Below are 19,831 nucleotides of genomic sequence, written 5' to 3'. Positions count from 1 at the left end.
GCGTGTGTGTAAAACACACACACACACACGAGGAGGCTTGGATGAACACAGCACGTGCACCTACACACACATGCACACGGTGCCTCACAAGCTGCGTGAAAGGAAACAGGAGAAACCGGGGGGCGAGGCGACTGAATGGCTCTGGCGCGGCCTGGTTTACTAATGAGACTCTGAGGAATGCTGCTGATCAGAACAGGACCCGTTGGCTTCTTTCTCATGGAAATCTAGCCATACATCACCAGTTTAGTCCCAGTTCTGCAGAACATGCGCGCGCTTTGGCAGCGAGGCAGCGCTTTGGCAGCGGTTCTGAGCGCTGACAGTGATGTGACCCAACTGTTTGCCTCAGCAGCCCACAGCTCGGTTCCCTTCACTACAAGTCCTGGCGTATTCATTATTTGTGACGGTTGCTGTGCGTGTGTTTATGGGTGTTTTCCGTCAGTGACCAGTTTGTTCCCGCTGTAAGGTGACCATCGACCTGGAGCTGCACCTCCCTAAGAGGTCCAAACCTTCCGCTGGTGCCTTGGCCCAATACGACATCTACCTCTACAGAGTCCCCCAGACCGACCCACGGCCACCCAGGACCAGGAGCCCCCGTCTGAACGGGCCCAGCAGAACCCGGGGCCGGGTGCTGCGGTGGAAGGACCACGTGCGTCCTGCTCCTCCCTGTTCCATCTGCAGCCGCCCGTCCGCGGCGCCGGGGCTCAACCAGCTCCGCTGGCCCAGACCGTGGACTCCCAAACCCTCCGCCCGGTGACCAGCTGCTCCTTCGCATCGCATCATCCCTGCTGTCAGTGAAGAGTGAATGCTGCATGTTGTTGGGAACAAGCGGAACATTCAGGGCAACTAAGAGTGCTTCATGTTGGATTGTGGGTGAAAACGGGTACATGATGTGTGAGTGTCCAAAGTCAATTAGAGCTCATTGGATTGTTCTGTGTCCCTCACCATCGACGCTGTGTCAGTGTTCTGGTCCTGGTTCCGTGCCTCGAGTTATAAAATATGATGTGTGTAAAATGTAAGAGGTGTGATTTTCACTGTTGAAGCCAGAACAGAGATAAACGAACAAGTGTCCAGACTAAAAACCATGAGAAACAATATACCAAACAAATAAACGTATTTATAAATACAGTGAAATGAATGTAACCATATACACACACAACACATGGAGACAAACTGCGTGATGAGGTATCGTCACACACTGATCAGAATGTGGCTGGTGCTGATGTCTGTTTGAGAGGCAAACGCTGCCACCTGCTGATAAGAAGCCAGATCCTCCATCAAACGTGTCGTCCTGCTGATGAAGCGCCTGATGCTAAGATGGAAGACGCTGACTGAGGAATGCAGCTGTGTCCACGGACCAACACTCCCTCTGAAACCTCCGTCCGTCACAAACCACCGCTGTCCGTGTGCCCTTTACATAAAACCAGATGTCTGGATATGATGTACACGTTTAAAACACACATCACCAGTGTTTGTGGCTTTTAGAGAATAGACGGTCTTCACGACTTGACAACAAAATAAATGATAAAATAACTACCTTCTTTTTTAACTAAAAAAGAACATATACGCTAAACCGATAACTACGGTTCGTGGTTTAAAATGATCATATGGTAATTTGATCTTTTTTATTATTCCTTACATTGATAACCTGTTTTAATGAACTGGATCCCTCGTGCTAAAATACATCCATATCTTTTTGTAATTTAAAAAAGGACGTGGCTTATTTCGTTGGAGTGAGACCTCCCGTTTGTCTTGTAGTCTTCGTTGGTAGCACACAGCTAAGTGTTAGCACAGCAGCTAACTGAGACACAACGTCTAACTATTACTTAAAATAACATTGTTGGCATCGTTCCGAACCCACTGATTAATGAGGCAACCGTCGCCGGTCTGACCCCTGACTCGTTCCCCGCAGCGCTCAGCGGGCTCACTTGTCACTGTTTAGCTGTTTACCGTTAGCCAGCTCAGCTAGCTATGTACGTAGAGCTCAACAGCATCCTGAACTCAACTCCGGACACTTTCACTCAGGTAATTTTACTTCTTTCATTCATGCACAGAGGTGATTCATGTCGCACGTTGCTTTACGGGGATATGACTGTTGAGCTAATGTCAATATGCACTAGCACGCTTCCAACCTTTAGCTTTAGCGGCTACACTGCGCGTGCGTGTTTTGTGACATGGTTCTGTTTTACAGGGTGAATTCATCCTGGTGTCGGACAGACGGAGCGATGCCTCGTTTCTCATTCACCACTTTCTCTCTTTTTACCTACGAGGTGAGTTGTGACACCCGTAAGCATGTTGTGAAAACATGAAACACGTGTGTAATAACTGCGGGTCTGAGCAACAGCTGATTTGTCCGTGGTCCGTTCCAGCGCGGTGCAGAGTGTGTTTTCTGGGCCTGGTGCAGTCGTTCAGTCACTACAGTGCAGTCAGTCAGAGGCTGGTGAGTCCCACTCGTCATGATGTGTGTTTGACAACAGCATTATTACCACTGGAAATCACATCGATCCTCTATGTGATAAAGAACCCTTCACTTCAGCCCCTGTGAGTCAAAGTCTGGCTCTTCTAGGCTGAGTGTGTTCTTTAATCAGTGCGTGTTGTTGGATCTCAGGGTGTAAGTCTGACACAAGCAAAGGAGAAAGGTCAGCTGATATTCTTTGAAGGACTGAAGGAGTCGCTGTCTGTTTTGGTTCCTCGAGATGCTAATGGAGCAAGTCCAGCCATTAACTTCCTCAGGTACAAGTAACTATAATCACCTTTCTGTCTCATTACATACACATTTTGTGTATGTAATTACATACATTTAAATACACACATGTTGTGTATGTAATGTATAGATAGATAATCTATGTAATGTGTATGTACGCTTTGTTTTAAGGCTTTACTTCCACATCTTATCATCAGCAGCAGCACTTTTTCCCCAGACACTTTGTGACATGTCTTTCATTACCTGTATTTCCCTCATGTCTCCAACTTAAGGGATCCCTCTGTCGGCCTGCGGAGCTTATATGAGTTCGTCCGTTCCAGTCTGAGCAGCTTTAACAGTAGGGAAAAGGCGGCAGATGGGGCAGAAGAGTGGGGACCTCCAGTGCTGCTGGTGGATGATCTCAGTGTTCTCCTGAGTTTGGGAGTCAGCGTTGGGGCTGCGCTGGACTTCAGCCACTACTGCAGCGCCACCGTTTGCTCACAGCTACAGGTCAGACTGACGTATATCAGGTTGACGATTCTCATGCAATCTAACTGATCAATTTTTGAATGAACTGTGACTGTAGGGGAACATGGTGATGCTTGTACGTTGCGATGGGGAGGAGGAGGAGGAGGATGAAGGCTCAGACAGACTACTGAAGGGTTTAACCCACCAGTGCAGCCTCAGTCTTCATGTGGAGGGTCTTCCAACCGGCTACTGTAGGGACATACACGGACAGGTGTGTGTCAGAAAACGTGGAGCCCTTCCATAAAATGCATCTGCAAGTATTCATACATCGCTGCTTGTTTTCAGGTGGAAGTGTGTTGGAGGAAGAGACGAGGAGAGGGGCTGCACACGCAGAAGAAGCTTTTTCAGTACAAGGTCCACGACAAAGGAGCCTCCTTCTTTGCTCGTGGGACCTCCAGCACTGTTCTGTAGCTGCACATTCATCAGGTTTGCTTGTGACACAGTGGAGGAACCACATCATTCTGTTATCTGGGTCCGGCCTGGTACCAGACCGCAGCCACCTACCGGATGGTTTTCAGCAATTAAAGAAGAAACTGTCCTGTATATGAAAAATGAATAATCGTTGTGCACCTGAATGGACCTGCATTGCCAATAAAGCACAAATAGACAATGAACTTTCACACTATTTTTTTCTACTAGTCATTGTTGTCTTTGTGCACAGTTGTAGTCTATAGATAAAACGAACTAAACTATCGTTGTGTATCTTCCTAATTTACACAAAGTCCTGAGCTTGTTCTGTCATGACGCTGTCCGTCCACTAGAGGTCGCGCCGTCCTCGCCTTTGTCGACGCGGGTTGAGAGGTCGGAGGGGAGAGGTGTGTTTGGGATTTGACAACCCATAGATTCTAAGTGCTGCTCTTGAAGCACCGTCGTCGATTTCGCCCAGGGATTAACGCAACCGTGAGGTTGTCGAGGAGGACGTGAGCAGTACCTGCAGCGCTGGAGTTTTAGAGGTGAGCCTGTCAAGAATCCACTAACGTGTTCCGAGAGCTAGCACTAGCTTGCTAGTGTCTGAAAGCATGGGGTCTGTTAAAGTGGCTGACTGCTGTAGAGCTTTAGTTGCTCCACTTGCTGGGTTTCGAAGGCACCGTCTGTATTTTGTAACATTACGACACGAGTCTATGTAGTGAACAAACACACAACTTAGCTCCGTGACTGTACAGAACCAGCTAGCGTTAGCGTTTATTTACCACTAGCTGCCACGTTCATGAGGCTTGGTAGACGGTTCTTCTGGGCTCAAATGGTCCGTTTTTATGTTCCACGAGCTTTTCTGGTTGAGCCGTAATGTACGCTCATATTTTAAATCTGAAATAATTGATGAGCTAACGTAGCTTCACGCTTGTAAGTTATATTAGCCACTAGCTTGATGCTGCCACAGCTTGTTTACATGCACTGGAAACGCGAACCGTCCGAAAGGTTCGGTTTGTTCATGTGTGTGTTTAATCTGTGGAAAACATAATTCGGTGTAAACACAATGAGCATCGTTCTCAAACCTTCACCATGAAGGTCCTCATAACGTCTGCCCACCCAAGCTAACATTAGCTGCCCTCATTAGCCTCAGTTAGCCAGGACAGGTTTCTGAGCAGGGACACGGGTTTGAACAGGACAGACGGCTCGTGTGTGTGTTTACCTGGAGACGTGTATGAATATCGGCCTTTATTGTAACGAGTTCACCTGATCTGTTCAAACGGAAGGATTGTTGACGCCACGAGCGTCTGCTGCGGAGCTTCTACAGGACGGAGTATAAATAAGGTCGATAGTAGCGGACGTGCATCCGTTGAGCGAGCTTCGTGGGGACCGGTTCCGGGGACCGGTTCCGGGTTCTGGGCATCCTGCCTGGGAGCCGCTCGTGGTGGTGATGTTGCGCCAGCGTTGCGTCAGCCCCGCCGGACCAGCGTGTTGTTACGGGCTGAATGAGCAAGGTGCGCCGACGGGACACAGCGGGGGTTCCTTATTAAAAGCACTCCTTCCTTCCTCCTCTGAACAATCAGCCCGTGCGTTTGTCCCCATCGCTGGCTGCAGCATAGTTACTGATTGACAGCATGTTGACCTGTGTTGTCATCGCCTGTGGTTGTTAAATGCTGCTGTTGCAGACATTGAGTCCAGCTCGTGTTTGCTTTTAAGGGACTAATGGGCTTCGCTGCTCTGAGGCGCGTGCGTCCACATCGAGGGCTGTGTTCCGGTCGTAGAGCATGAACGCTGCCCGGTTCGCTGGCGCGTTGATGGATGTGAGCATAGCTTTGGATCAGCGGTAATGAGAGTGTCGGTGCAGATAAGGTGTGTAAACGCACATGAAGCAGTTCAATATGCCGCTGGACTTAAGTCACGGAGATGCTTTCAAGCTGGGCACCGTGGGGACGGTTGAGAAGAGGTACGTGTGTCCCTGCTGTTGATGTGGGTTCATGTTAGATTAGCAGTAGCACTGACTCACTGCTCACGCTGAGGTTGTGGACATGTGGCTTCTAAGTCTTTCTTAATCTGTAAGCCGCCTAATTAAGATGCTGAGAACCACAATGATTTCCCACTGTGTTTGGGCTCAGTGCTAAACAGCTAGTTTGTTTGCAACCGTGTGTTCATTTGCAAGTAACTGTGCTTTTGTATGTGAACTATTATAATAAAGTCTGTCTGTCTGTCTAAATTGCAGTACATACATGCACATAAGTTCACAATGTTTTGACGTTGACATTTTGTGATGTAGTCATAAAGGTTGATTTCTGTCTTGAATTGTATCTTGTGGTAGCGGATCTGTCCCAACACATTCCTTGTGGTCAGACCCAAATAGAGTTTGCAAACAATCGCTGGTCACCTGCCAAAGTGGCTGAAGGGAGCACGAGCTCACAGCCTGTGGGAAGTGTAGTCCTGTCCGGTTGTGACACTGGTCTTCTAGTGTTCATTAAAGCTGTGGTAGTTTGGGGGCGTGAATGCCTCTGTGCTGACCGTGGGGGGACGGAGCGATGGGGGGGGTCGGGTCCAGCTTGTGGAGTTTCCGAACAGCTCAATCCCAGATTAGTTGACTGACGGAGATGCTGCTGAGCCTTTGCCAACGCAGGCTTCACTATTACACCTACGTAACCTGGATAAACAACAGCGATGGAGACAAAACTGGAAGATTTTATATCAGAAGACACTGCGCATGATCACAAGCTGGCAGAGAGTGGACTTTTCTTCAAAGCAGAGCACAAAGGCTTCGCTTCAAAGCCCCTGTTTGACGCTTGCACAATCCACCGTGCCGGCTTTCTGCGCCGCTGCTGTGTTTACTGTGTAGTGTATTTATAACCGCACATCAAGGGACTCCTGAGGCGAATTCCTCCCAGGGAATGTTTCCGTTGGTCCCGGGAGGACGACCTGAGCAGTCGCAAACTCTGCCTGAATCAAGAAGGGAGCATTATGTCAACCACAAGTCACCACTTAAGCTAAAAACCTCCAGTGCTGCCGCTTTCAGGGGACACAAGCGCCCACAAGCCAGAGAGAGACCCTGGTCTGCTCCCATTAGCAGGTACGGTCTTAAAGCGCAGGGACGGGAAAGGTGTGACAGCGGTTGTACCGTGTAACGTGCTGTTTGTGGACGTCCTGTGAGAAGACGAGGCAACAGAGTCAACAGAGTGATGCAGTACTAATGCTGTGTGTGTGGAGGGTAGGGCAACCAGTTAAACCCTGTAACAGAGCAGTGTTCAACTACAAAGACTAAAGCATTGCTGAGTAAACAGAGACTTAACATGGACACAGGCTGAGATTGAGCCAACAGGAGATTAGACACAAGAAACTGATGTACCAAGTACATGTGATGTACTACAACTGCTACCTGTTTATTACCTTCTTTCAGACTAATTAACATTAACACACGGATGTTGATACTTTGATAATGCAGAAAACACAGGGTTTTCAGGGATTAATGGGCCAAAAAACAAGTTAATCAAATGATTCACGCTGGGCTCTAAAAATGAGAGCAGACCGTTTTCAGCTGCGTCAACTAATAATATTGTTTCAGACTATTTTTTTAAAATTAATACACATAGACAATCTGTTTTTTGCCAATAATAAATGTTATAATTATTACTGTTATTCATTTTTCTGCCAGAACTGAAGAGAAATCTTCCCATTTCAGTAAAATAAGATGTTGTCTCTTTGTCGTTTTTTAAACCTTGTTTTTGCCGTGACGTGCAGATGTTTGCTGTAGTCAGCTGCTCAGGTGGACTTTTCCTCAGGGAGGAATGCGTCCACACCTTCGTGGCTGTTGAATGAACTGTGTGTGTGATGAGAGGAGTGTGTCAGTAATTCCACGTTTGGGACAGAGCAGCCTTATGAGCTGGCGTGTGTGTTGGTGTTCGTGGTCCTGTGGACATGTGCTGTGCTGTGGTTCCTGTTATGATCATACTGCACAAGTGCTTCCAGACAACTCTCACCGTCGTTTGCTGTTCGAGGGCATGTTCTTGCCAGTTTGATCAGTGTTATTTAGTGGTTAGCGTTGGCCTCGCAGCACATATTAGTTGATGATGATTTTTGCCATAAATCTACAGTCTGTGTGTGAAGGCTTGTTCTGGCTCCTTCAGGTCCCTGGATGCCCCGCGGCACGCCGTCCTCGGCCGGCCGCTCCATCCCAATGGCCGGGAGTTGACCCCACACCACCAGGATGACGCTGCGCGAGCGGCTGCGGCAGAGGATCTCGGCGGCTTTTTACCGCCACGGGCTGCTATGTGCCTCCTACCCAGTACCCATCATCCTCTTCACCTCCGCCAGCATCCTCACCTGCTGGTACGTCCTGTTCTTTCATTTTGTGTTTGTGTCTGTCTGCTGTGGGGCGTCTGTAGAAATACTGACCGTATTGATGAGAATCCTGAGAAGCGTAGAAGAAACCTGACAAACTAAGGTCAAGGGAGCAGTCAAAGTATCAGCGACGTCACGTGTCTGTCACCTGTGCCAGTAGCTTCTGTAACTCAATGCAATCTGTCATTTACCAATTCCTGATTGTCTTCTATTATTTTTTTCTATGAATCAATTCAACGTCCACTCAAACACTAAAAACAAACCTTCCAAGCACCTTTTGTGAACCTTTCACGGTAACGGATGGCGGTTGGATAGATTTACTGCTACGGACCTTTCAGGGGCGCCTTTTATTTAGTGCAGCTTCATTAAAACAACAGTGCAGTTCAGCCGTCTACAGACTCGCACGAATGCTGCTCCGAGGGCTCTGTTCATTGAAACCATCTGCACACATGCATAACGGACTCCTGCTGACACAACGGCCCAAACACGGCCCTAACACGCACATATCTACTCTTGCTAAATCACTGGTTAAAAGAGAGGACATAGGTCAGAGAGTTGGTCGGGCCAGCAGTCACAAACGCAGCCACGCACCTGCTGCAAGCGTACAGCAGGGGTGCCGACCAAACGGACGAGTGACCGCCACCCGGGCCGCGTGAAAGAAAAGAGCCCGACGGGGATGGAGAAGGCAGAACTAGAGCAGAGGGCTGTGAGAAAGTGGCCCAGTGAGCATGGGAGAACTGCCCCTCCATCTGCCGGTCGGGAGGGGGCTGAAACAGCACAAAAGAGGCCTTTGTGAAGGTACAGTGACACCGGGGGGGTCAGACAAAGACGGAGAGGACCGCGTTCTCTTCAGCTGATAAGACGCTTCAAAGTTAATAAGTAATATTTGTACAAAAACACAAAATGAGCAGACGCTGATAATGCTATTGATCCATAGCATGGGCTCAAATTGTTCCTGGGCTTTGAAAGCTCATCTGCGGTTTGTCCATACACACATAGAGCATTCATAGCAGTCATAGAGCAGCAACAATTTATATGTTTGTGCTTCAGAGGTTCCCTGGTTTTTCAAAGTCTTTTGAAGCTTCATTTGTGACAATCACAAACAGCCTCACTTGCTGAATTTCCCTTACATAATCCTCCTTAAATCTCCCTTCTGCTGCCATGGCTCCAAACAACGATGACCACGACGCCTAAAATCTGCAAGTCATCTGTGAACGCAGTCCACCACGGATGCCCTCTGTCAAACATAACTGTGGATCTCTATTGTCTGGCCTCCACCGCTAACACTGGCCGCTCTGTCAGCTACAGAATGTTGCAGAGTTTCCCAACAGCACAGTGGCTGCTGACACAGAGGGGGAAGTAACAGGTTGTGTGGCTCTGGAAGGGAACTTGTTTCTTAAGGACCCGCCCATTTCCAGGAGAAAGAGGGAGCGGGTCTCTCTACGTAGCAGAAAAGCAGGTTCTCAGAAGTGAGCGCACATCAGACGGGTGCAGTCCTTCACCCAGACTGTGCATCTAGTGTTTAGGTCTAATTTAGGTTGTATGTATCTGTGTCATAGCTTAGGTTGGTACTTGCCTTACCAGCTCTGACTGTAACAATATGCAGGACGACTGTGCAGACACTGCTTGGTGTCTAGTATTCAGATGCTCTTTTTTAACCATCAGTTGCTACAGATTTTCCTCAGAACATAGATGAGACCTGTCAAACAGAGCAAATCGATGCACTTTGACGGGTCTTTTCATTTTCTGTGGACCCCCACCTCCTCACCCTCTCCCCCCTAGCTATCCATTATTGAGGCTTCCCTTGCCGGGAACGGGTCCTGTGGAGTTCACCACAGGGGTGCGAGACTACAGCGTCCCCTCTGAGCCTCAGGGAGAGCTTGGAGAACGGCCAGACTGGGTGAGCAGAGAACGGACTCTCATTCATGTGATGATGATAATAAAAAACACAGTGCAGGGAAGTCTGAAACATTCCCAGAACACTTGGCTGACTGTGCGTGTGTGCTGCAGTACCGGGGTCCTCCAGTCGCCTACATCCAGCAGGTGTTGGTGAAGGCTGCAGTGTCTCCGTGGGACAGCAGTTTGGTGCCAGTGGATGTTTTTAGGTCGCCCTTGGGCCAAGTCTTCAGTCGCTGGAGGAGATTCACAATCATGTTCACTCTGACAGGTACATCCATCAATGATCACGTACACTTCTCACTCCTCATTCAACAAAGAATTGTTTAATGGCTGCAAACAATCAGTCCATATTGATGAAACTACAGAAGTAAAATGTTAAAGCCACTTTTTACAGGGTTTCTACTTGCTCATGGCCAAATTTTATTTTATTTTCTCCTGCTGTATGAAGTCATTTTATATTATTTTCTTTTTTAAAACATGTTTTATTCTGTTGAAAGTCATGTTGAAAGTTCCAAAATATTTAGCTTTTGAAAGGAATGAAAAATATGAAAGCAGACGCAAGAAAACAAAGCATATGACTTTGGGCGGGGAAGCTCCACGAGCAATCGATCTGTGACAAGGTCTAGGTTTGGGCACGCGCTGTATTACAGAGCTGTTTGCTTTCTGTCCTGCTCCAAGCATTGATTTGTTGTTTTGAAGGAAAGCCACAGCTAATATTATTCGGGAGGTTTATCACTATGATGTGCATTAGAACATCTTATTCCTTGACAACTGTTAACATCAGGTCCAGGGACCTTCACCTTCTCTCCTTCCTCCCATTTCTTTCTGCTCCAACAGCTCCGGGGTTCGCAGTCTGGAGACGTTATGTCTCCAGGTGACAGACCTGTTGCCAGGGCTACGGCGGATGCAGTCGGTGCTGCCGGAGCATGGCTGCCTGCTCGTTTTCTCCTGGCAACTACTGGCAGAACCAGCGGGAGCTGTTCGACTCAGGACCCAGACCTCCTGAAGACCATCCAGAAGCATGAACCCCAAAGGCCTGCACACTTCGGCCCACACTGCGAGGGTACTGATAACGAGGCTGGAAGGTCAAATCAAACAGACCCTGTCCACATGATGATGGGAAAAATCTGAATCACAAAAAGCTTTATTGCCAGGTCCTGAGAGCACTTTACTGAACTTGGAATTTGACTTGGTGTTGGCATGGGGGTGCATGTCAAGAAAAAATACAAACATTAAAATAATTAAGTTCAGAAACTATACAGTGAAAGGAAATGGGTGTGCAGGTGCTCTAGGATGGTGTGAAGTCAGAATGATCTCACTATAGTCATCACACGTAATATTTATTATCTTTATTTTTTTCTGGAAAGCAGCAAATCCCAGTCCCAGTGGTGTATTGTCATTTGAACTTCTGGCCTTTTACTGGATAAAATGCAGCTGAATGTTGCCACCATTTAACAAAGGTCATTGTAGGGACTCAGCAGCAGATTAGCAGTATCAGGAAACTAAGAGGTTTTATTACTACAACAGAACAGTTTGAACAGTTTGAATCCTTGGGAACTTACTGGTGTGCTAAAACCTTGCCCACTGACACAGTGAACCAGACCCCCCTCCCCTGGCAGCCCAAAGCCAGCCCAGCATTCTTCCTCTAGAGATTTATAGATGAGAAGCTTATTTTTGATCCACAGCCAGGGCCAGTTTGGCTGCCAGGTTCAACCTAACGGATGCTCTTGTTCACAATGAGCTGAATGCAAAACCAGTCATGCTGCCTGGTAGAAATGAGGTGGCACAGCAGGGATCGTAATAACATCACAGAAGTGTTAATGATGATGAATTGATGATATGCTTTTCAGACCTGCTGTTTGGTGTCCCTGGAAAGTACACAGGGGTCAGTCACTACAACAGGAAGAGGATGGTGACCTACACAATCACTATCGTGCTGTCCAGCTATGATACCAAGTGAGTTTTATGGACTCTTCAGGTACAATGCATCTCATTTTTCTCCAAGTTGTTGTGTCACACACAAACATTACATTAGTAGCCATCGCACTACAAAAGGCTGGGATCGACACTTACGTCACATAGTGCTGAAGTAGACGTTCATCTCTGCATCCAGGTTCCTGGGCAGCTTACGGGCTCGTCTGACGCAGCTCCATCCGTCGGCCAACTGCAGCTGAGATACGACCACATGGTTCACGTCACTTCAAAGAGGAAATTGGAATCGCGGAGCTGATCCCCCTTGTCACCACATACATCATCCTCTTCGCTTACATCTACTTCTCCACACGTGAGTCCAGCGCTGTTCCTGTTTTGGTCTGTTCTGTGGATCTTGTGCCTCTTAATCCATGAAAAGGCTCATGCCAGTCACCCTGTCCTTCGGTGCATGTGCATCAGTGTGAGAGGTTTGTTCCTGTCTGGAGTAGGGATAATCCTCACACAGGAACATTGAACACCGCTGTAAGACGGCACCCACCTAACACTTCTCGCTCCGACTTGCCAGTACAAGCAGCGCAGGCAGCGGCACACACTCCAAACAGGAAGAATAAATATCTGTTCACATTTAGAGAGCTAGTCCTTAAACAAAAGGCCACTTCAGTGAATCGCTGTTGTTGGAGGTTGTGTGGAGAGTCCTGTTATCTGTTTTATTCCACAGGTAAGATCGATATGGTGAAATCCAAGTGGGGCCTGGCTCTGGCTGCTGTGGTCACGGTCCTCAGCTCTCTCCTCATGTCGGTGGGACTGTGCACATTGTTTGGACTGACGCCAACACTCAACGGAGGGTAAAAACGCATCTCTCATAACATGTGAAAACTCTGAGAGCATGATCCACGTGTAGTATTTTAGTTTACCTGTCAGTTACTGGTTCCATTGCTGCTGGTGCAGGTTCTGCTCTATTGTGTGGATGAATTCCAGCTGTTTTCCTCCACTTCTACTTAGGTGTCATTATCACCTCTATTACATGTATGCAAATGTGTCAGGTTAATGTTTACTCCCCAACCGACAGTTACTGTTTTTATTTTTATCTCTAAATATTATATTTACTGAAGGACAAAGACACGCACATGACCAGCCCACTTCCTCTCCCCTGACTTTACATGGATTTGTGTTAATGTTTACAGCATGTTGGCAGAGTCAGTGGGTTAGTGAGGACTATAGATGTAGGGATGTGGTGGGACTATGTGCTGGGGAGTCACAGCGATATGATATTGATTGAATGCTGTCCAACCATTGGGGGATTACTAGAAAGCAGTCATCATGGCGTGACAGTGGCACAGCCCTGTCCAACCACTGACCGGGACCCACGCACGTGCTGTGGGCTGTGCTTCGCTGTTAGCTGTGCAGCTGATGTTTACTCCCTGTGACCCGCGTTCCCCTCAAAGACCTGGCTCACGTTGACATTAAACACAGTACAGTCCATTTCTAGTTAGGAAAGTGAGCTTTAAATTCCTGAAAAAATTAAACAATAAATGTATAAGTTACAATATTTAGGACTGTTTATTATTATTATTATTATTATTAATATTATTAGCTTCAGATTCAACAGCCAGAATCTATTAAGCAAAGGCATGTTCTGATGTTTTCTCTGCAGAGAGATTTTTCCCTACCCTGGTGGTGGTGATTGGCCTGAAAATGTCTAGTCCTCACCAAGTCTGTGGTGTCCACCCCCGTAGACCCGAAGTCAAGCTGCGCATTGCTCAGGGTGGGATGGAGCCGGGTTTGGATGTGTGTTTACAGCATGTTCCAGTAGCTCATGTATTGTTGCTTTTCCAGGCCTTAGTAATGAGAGCTGGTCTATCATGAAGAACATGGCCACTGAACTGTGCATCATCCTCATAGGATACTTCACCCTGGTGCCAGCTATACAGGTAACAAGTCCAGCGTTGAATCTGACTGTATGTTTCAGCAATAATCTACAAACCAAACACACCTCTTCTCTTTCCCTCTAGACTGTTCTACGTGCGTCCTACTTGTCTTAACTGTCAAACGTGCACTCAGGCTAGCAACATGCTAATCATGTGGTATCTGTCTCCTCTGGTTCCTGTATTTTGTAGGAGTTTTGCCTCTTCGCTGTTGTGGGGCTGGTGTCTGACTTTTTCCTGCAGATGTTCTTCTTCACCACAGTACTATCTATAGACATCCGCCGCATGGAGGTGAGAACTCTCTCACACTCACGCCACCTTCAGCGTTCATAGCCCTTGTAGGTTATTTTGTGTCAGTGAAGATCACAGAACTAAACTCTGATTGAAATAAGTTGTTTTTGTTACAAAGCGCTGAGCAGCCAGCAAATATATTCTGTTCCTTATGTAGTTATGTATTTATTTAATTTGGTTTAATCCTGAATTAAAAGTACCCAAAACATGAACACAGATGACGCAGCGCATAAACTGAGCTCAGCCTCAGGTCAGGTTACGGTCATCAGCACACATTCCTTCCCACATAGTTTTCAGATTACTGTTTTCCCACATTTGCAGTTTAATTTAAAACCTCTTAGTTTCTATTGTTTGCCCTCTTGTCACAAACATAATGAAGCCTGTGACTAGTTCAGTGTTAATGAGCAGCAGTAACATTAAACTGCTACATTTAGGTAGAAGTATATTAAAAGTAAGGCTTTATTTGGATTCTTCCTATTTGGTTTACTTTAAATGTCATCCACAAGAGAGCGAGTGATAAGCTCCTGAAATAATTTTTATCTTGTGTTTTACTTTTGCCAACTGAGAAGATTAATCAATAAAACCAGTTGGCTTTATTAGCAGGAAACACTGCACCTGCTGTTTGGCCTCAGACCTACACGACTTTGACCAAAACGTGTTAGTGAAGGTAAAAACGCAGTGTTGTAACCGGCTCACTCTCACAGTTGGCTGACCTGAACCGCCGTCTGCCGGCCGAAGCCGGGCTGCCTCCACCCAAGCCTGGGCCGCTGCGTCCCCGCGAGGCCCCCCCACCCCCACGGCCGTCTCCCCACACAATCACCCTGCAGACCCCCGCCTTCAGGAACCTCCGGCTTCCCAAGAGGCTGCGTGTTGTGTACTTCCTGGCGCGCACACGTCTGGCCCAGCGCATCATCATGGTAAGAGAACAGATGCTAATCTAGCGCTTAGTCTGTTACGTCGTCGTGCGTTCGTATTCGCAAAGACTGTCAGGAAGATTGTCTGCTGCAGGGACTTTTCCTGTGTAGCTTTGGTTTAAATGACCATGTTCACTGGTTAACCTGTAGCTTGTGTTTCACACGGCCTGTTAAACGTGGAAACACCTGCTTCTTCTTCACATGTAGCTACATGTCGGAGACAAAGCCAAGAATACACAAAGCTTTAACAGCTTTTAACAGGTTGACAGTGAAAGAAATGCTCTGTAACTATCTCTCGTTAGTAGTGGGATGCCCTCCTTTTAGCATCAGGACATTATATAATATATAATTATCTCTATTAGGATATTAGTAGTTCTGCATCCGTGTTGTTTACCTTGTTTCCAGGCTGGCACCGTAATCTGGATCGGCATCCTTGTCTATACTGACCCAGCCGGCATCCGAACATACCTGGCCGCTCAGGTGGCTGAGCAGAGCCCTCTGGGGGAGCCTGGGGGAGGCTTGCCCCCTCACCTGGGCGTAGCTCCTGTCTTTCGTGGTGGCGATCCCACCAGCACCCTCAGCATTCATCCTGCACCAGATCCCACTCCTTTACCTGAGAACCAATCACAGGGCCACCATGGCTCGGCTCGGGCGGGCCCCCTCCCCCACTCGCCCCCCGCTGTGCCTCAGATCACCTGGGGGGAGGAGGATGAAGAGGGTTGGAGGAGGCTGTCCTTTAGGCACTGGCCATCACTTTTCAGCTACTATAACATCACTTTGGCCAAGAGGTGAGGGGTGTAGAAGCCTTTTGTAGTTGAGTCCAGTTTCTACTGGACCCCGTCCGCGTCTCTTACAAAGACTTTCTGTCTGCTTTCAGGTACATCAGCATCCTACCAATCATTCCCGTCACTGTCCACCTGAGCCCCCAAGAGGCCATTGACACAAGGCATCCTCAGGACACAAGGCATTCGCCGCCACCCATCCCCAAAGTCTCAGCTGATCTGCAGACAGACCTCACCCTCTACAAGTTAGTACCGAGTCACTTACACTGGAATATGAAAATAAAAGTTACTTTTTACATCTGTCTGACTAAAATCATATTGTATATTCAACATAACTAAATACAAATCTGCACCTTGTATCACTAGTAAATCCTAATTAATGTCTTTTGCACCACATCATTGTTTTCTGGTTTGAGACAAAGAAAAGGGAGGATTCTTGTTTGTCCTCAGCAGACTCTCCCTTACTGAACCAGCCGGACTAACTGGATGCCAGGCTGGTCCAGATTCATCTTAATAGCCATGACATATAAACATGATTTTAATTTTATAGTGTGGACGCGGCAAAGATGTTTTTGTCTACATTCTTTTTGTTCTGTTTTTGGAGGAGAATGTCATTAGGTTTCTCCTCTATTTCATGAATAGATGAAGTTTAAGAGGTATATTTTTTTATATTGATGAAACGTTTTGTTTATCGTAACAATGTTTTTTTCTATTACGCTTCCACACAGGAGTAAAAAGTTGAAGTCTCTGTCTCTGTCGTTGTGTAAGACACAAGTAGAAGGTTGAGTTCAAAGATGATATGAGCGATAGATATGTGGGTTATCTGCATTGGTTGGGTCAGGGTCGTGACCTTCACAGTGGGCATCTGGGTTTATGGCTTGTTTTGATGACCCTGAAACTGGGAGAAGGCCAGTGTGAGCTGTGGAAAAACATGGTGCTACAGCAGGATTCAGAGCAGCTTGCATCAGACTGGAGGCTCGAGTTGTACCCATTACGCTTGGTTTTTCATCTTGTTCTGATTATTATGATGGCTGTATGTGGCTTAGTGGTTAGGGGTTCCGCACACCTAACGTAAAGGCTTTTAGGTGTGAATTTCCAGGGATGATCTTTGCTTCATAGAGAGATTCAATTTTTATGTGCTCTAAAGTTCTATCTTGGACGATGAGGTTGATACTGAGTAAACCGTGACTCAAAATAACTAAACCTTTTTTCATCCAATATAGTTGATTTATTTCCCTCAGTGCAAAACAGCATACTGCGTTTTTAAAGCTGTGAATCTTGTACTGTCAATTTTCATTGCACTGTTTTGTCTTCCAGCACTTTTTTTGGATCTGCCAAATCCAAATGTAAACATTCAATCACTTAAGTTGTAAATGGTTACAGCGCAGAACAGAACCTTTCCAGGCACTGCTGTCAAATCAAGCTTCCTGCTTCATGTTCCCCCAGACCTGTCAATATTTTAGATGACAAATGAATGTTGCAGGGAAACAATCCACATTCCATTAAATGCACTCACATGGTGGAGATCTTAGTGGACTGGATTTGTTCTCTGTCCATCCAGGGTGGCAGCTCTGGGTCTGGCAGCTGGCGTGGTCTTGGTTCTGCTGCTGTTCTGTCTGTACCGGGTTCTCTGCCCACGTAACTACGGTCAGAACGGCGTTGCTCATGGGCGCAGACGCCGAGGAGACCTGCCCTGCGACGATTACGGTTACTCACCGCCTGTCAGCGAGATCTCACCTCTGCTGCTGCGGGGCCACAGTATGGTGAGACTGCACACACAACCACACACACACACACACCACACACACACACACACACACACACCACACACCACACATACTGGTTTATTGGAGACAGTTGCTCATTTGAAACCGTGATGACTATATACATGGATATGGAAAGCGTTTGTCTTTATGCAAGAATCATCCGACATCTGCTCATAAATGACGTTGAAGGATCAAAGTGACAGCGTGCTGGCAAAACCCATAAACCTTCAAGGACAATGTTAATTTGACCTCGTTTATGTCGTTATCTAAATTACGTTATCAGTTCATTCTTGCAGATTCTTCCTGTTCTGTGTGTGAGTGCTACTTTTCTTTCATTCTCCTTCCAGGACATCGAGTGTTTAGCAAGTGATGGGATGCTGCTGGCGAGCTGCTGCCTGGCGGGTCAGATCCGGGTGTGGGACGCCCAGACAGGAGACTGTCTCACTGTCATCCCAAACCACGGGTGAACATTTTCCCAGAGGGAAACTCCTCCACTCCTCATCTGGGAAACTTTTAAGCAGAGGTTTGATGTCACTGTGTTTTGAATTTGATTTGAATCTAACTTATGACTGTGTTGGTTCAGGTTAGACGGTGCAGCAGCAGTGGCTGCTGGGAGCAGAGGGATGGCTGGGACCCCATTGGTGGAGCTGCAGAGCCAGAGACTTTAGGCTGTGAGGGCTGCGATGCCTCAATCAGTGGCGACGGCCTGACCGAGGACGAGGGCTTCCCACTGAGACGCCGCACAGCAGCGGCCCGCCTGACTCTGTTCACAGATCAGCCCGATCTGACTCCACTCATTGATACCAACTTTACCTCCCAGCCGCCCTCACATGTCTCTACTCCACCCAGAGGAGGGTTTGACTTTGGAGGCTTGGTGGAGCGTGCCTATGTGGAGCACGAGCCCCCCTCACCTCCCCACCTACCCCGCGCCTCCCTCAGCCTCCTCCTCGCCGCCTTCAGGAGCTCCGCTTCAGAGGAACCCAGCCCAGGGGAGTCGGCAAACGCCTTAACGCAAGAGAGAGCCTTCAAATCAGGGACACAGGCCACGGCAGACTGGGAGAGCTCTGTGTGGGCCATGGAGCTGAGAGGAAACCTGATAGCTGCTGGGAGGAGCAGCGGTAAACTGGAGGTGCATACAGTGAAACACTTGATGCTCCATGTATTCACACAAGATGTCTTACCTTTGTAGGCTTTGCCTTGTTGAGGAATAGTGTTGTTATTCATCAGCTGGTAATTAGAATAATGTAGGACATTGGAGCATAGAGCAGCAGTGCTTCGTGGAACATGAGAAACCTTGTGTTGTGGTTCCAGCTGTGGGATGCGGTGGAAGGCTCGTTACGCTGCAGCAGCAACGACGACAGCGTCTCTGGGATCACAGCCCTCGCCTTCCTCAACAACCGGTAGGCTCAGACCACAGCCAGTGACTTGCGTCTAAATGAGGTTCAAAGATAAAAGCTATTTTGTGTCTGCTGTATATTTGTCACGAGCCTGTGTTTCCCTCTGCCTGTTTAGAATCGTAGCAGCTCGATTAAACGGGTGCTTGGATTTTCTCACTGTTGAGATCAACAACCTCTGGGTGCGCTGCAGTTCAGAGGTGAGAATTGATTTCCTGTTAAACCTCATCACAAGCGAAACCATGTCAGCCCTATTCTTACAGTTCTACCGTCTGATAAAAGTGATTTAGTTTTTGTGTAATGAAATCTGATCCTACAAACTGAACTAACTACAGTATATTCAGTTCAGTCTTGAGCCTGAATTCACCTGACTGTCCTCTGTGCTCCCTGTGAAGGCGCCCCCGGCAGAGGCAGCATGCCTCCTCTCCTTGTTACAGCAGCGAGGATGATCAGCTGCCAGCTCACGCGTTCGGTGCAGTGTGCTCACCAGAAGCCGATCACGGTGCTGCGAGCAGCCGCCGGAAGGTGGCCAGGAATGATCCTAATCTCCCCGAACAAGCGAGAGGACCCGTTAAGGGCCCCTCCAAAGGAGGAACGGACATCCCTCCACATCCACACTCACCCCTCTGACACCCCAACAGGCGAACCGCAGTCCTGAAGTCGAGGATAACTCCCCGGAGGTAAACTCACTGCATAACAACATGAATTAAAACAGGCACTGCCCACAACCTGGAACAACACTTCAAGGTGTCGCCCGTCAACGGAAGCCCCGCCCCTCCCCAGCTTTCGCACCCCTGGGCCGTTTGGCCGTGCGCCTCTACTTACCGTCAACCGACCAACAAGCACCAGGCCTGACCACCAACCATGACTCAGCCAAACCGGCATCTCAACGACATCTGACCGGCGAACCTCCACCGAGACGTCTCCTCCTCTGCAAACACCGTCCCACAGCCTCC

General features: G+C 47.9%; 1 protein-coding gene and 1 pseudogene across 1 annotated transcript; both read left to right on the top strand.

Moving 5' to 3' along the window:
• The first annotated feature begins 1,768 nt into the window (after window positions 1–1,768).
• Window positions 1,769–3,822, top strand: LOC114843417 (elongator complex protein 6-like). The gene is made up of 7 exons (XM_029129949.3): window positions 1,769–2,022; window positions 2,189–2,267; window positions 2,367–2,437; window positions 2,606–2,730; window positions 2,974–3,190; window positions 3,267–3,419; window positions 3,494–3,822. The coding sequence occupies exons 1-7, from the start codon at window positions 1,969–1,971 to the stop codon at window positions 3,617–3,619; spliced, it is 825 nt and encodes a 274-aa protein (XP_028985782.1). The 5' UTR covers window positions 1,769–1,968; the 3' UTR covers window positions 3,620–3,822.
• An 804-nt stretch (window positions 3,823–4,626) lies between these two features.
• On the top strand, window positions 4,627–18,900 carry LOC114843050 (sterol regulatory element-binding protein cleavage-activating protein-like; annotated as a pseudogene).
• The last annotated feature ends 931 nt before the right edge of the window (window positions 18,901–19,831 follow it).

Source organism: Betta splendens, chromosome 16 (genome assembly GCF_900634795.4).
Source record: "Betta splendens chromosome 16, fBetSpl5.4, whole genome shotgun sequence".
Classification (NCBI taxonomy): Eukaryota; Metazoa; Chordata; class Actinopteri; order Anabantiformes; family Osphronemidae; genus Betta; species Betta splendens.
This window is presented reverse-complemented; position numbering and strand designations above follow the sequence as displayed.

Bases quoted from the DNA above. Each gene is read 5' to 3' on its own strand.
- LOC114843417 (XM_029129949.3), top strand. From the start codon at position 1,969: ATGTACGTAGAGCTCAACAGCATCCTGAACTCAACTCCGGACACTTTC. The intron at 2,268-2,366 runs GTGAGTTGTGAC...GGTCCGTTCCAG, and splicing joins TCTCTCTTTTTACCTACGAG to CGCGGTGCAGAGTGTGTTTT. The intron at 2,438-2,605 runs GTGAGTCCCACT...GTTGGATCTCAG, and splicing joins GTGCAGTCAGTCAGAGGCTG to GGTGTAAGTCTGACACAAGC.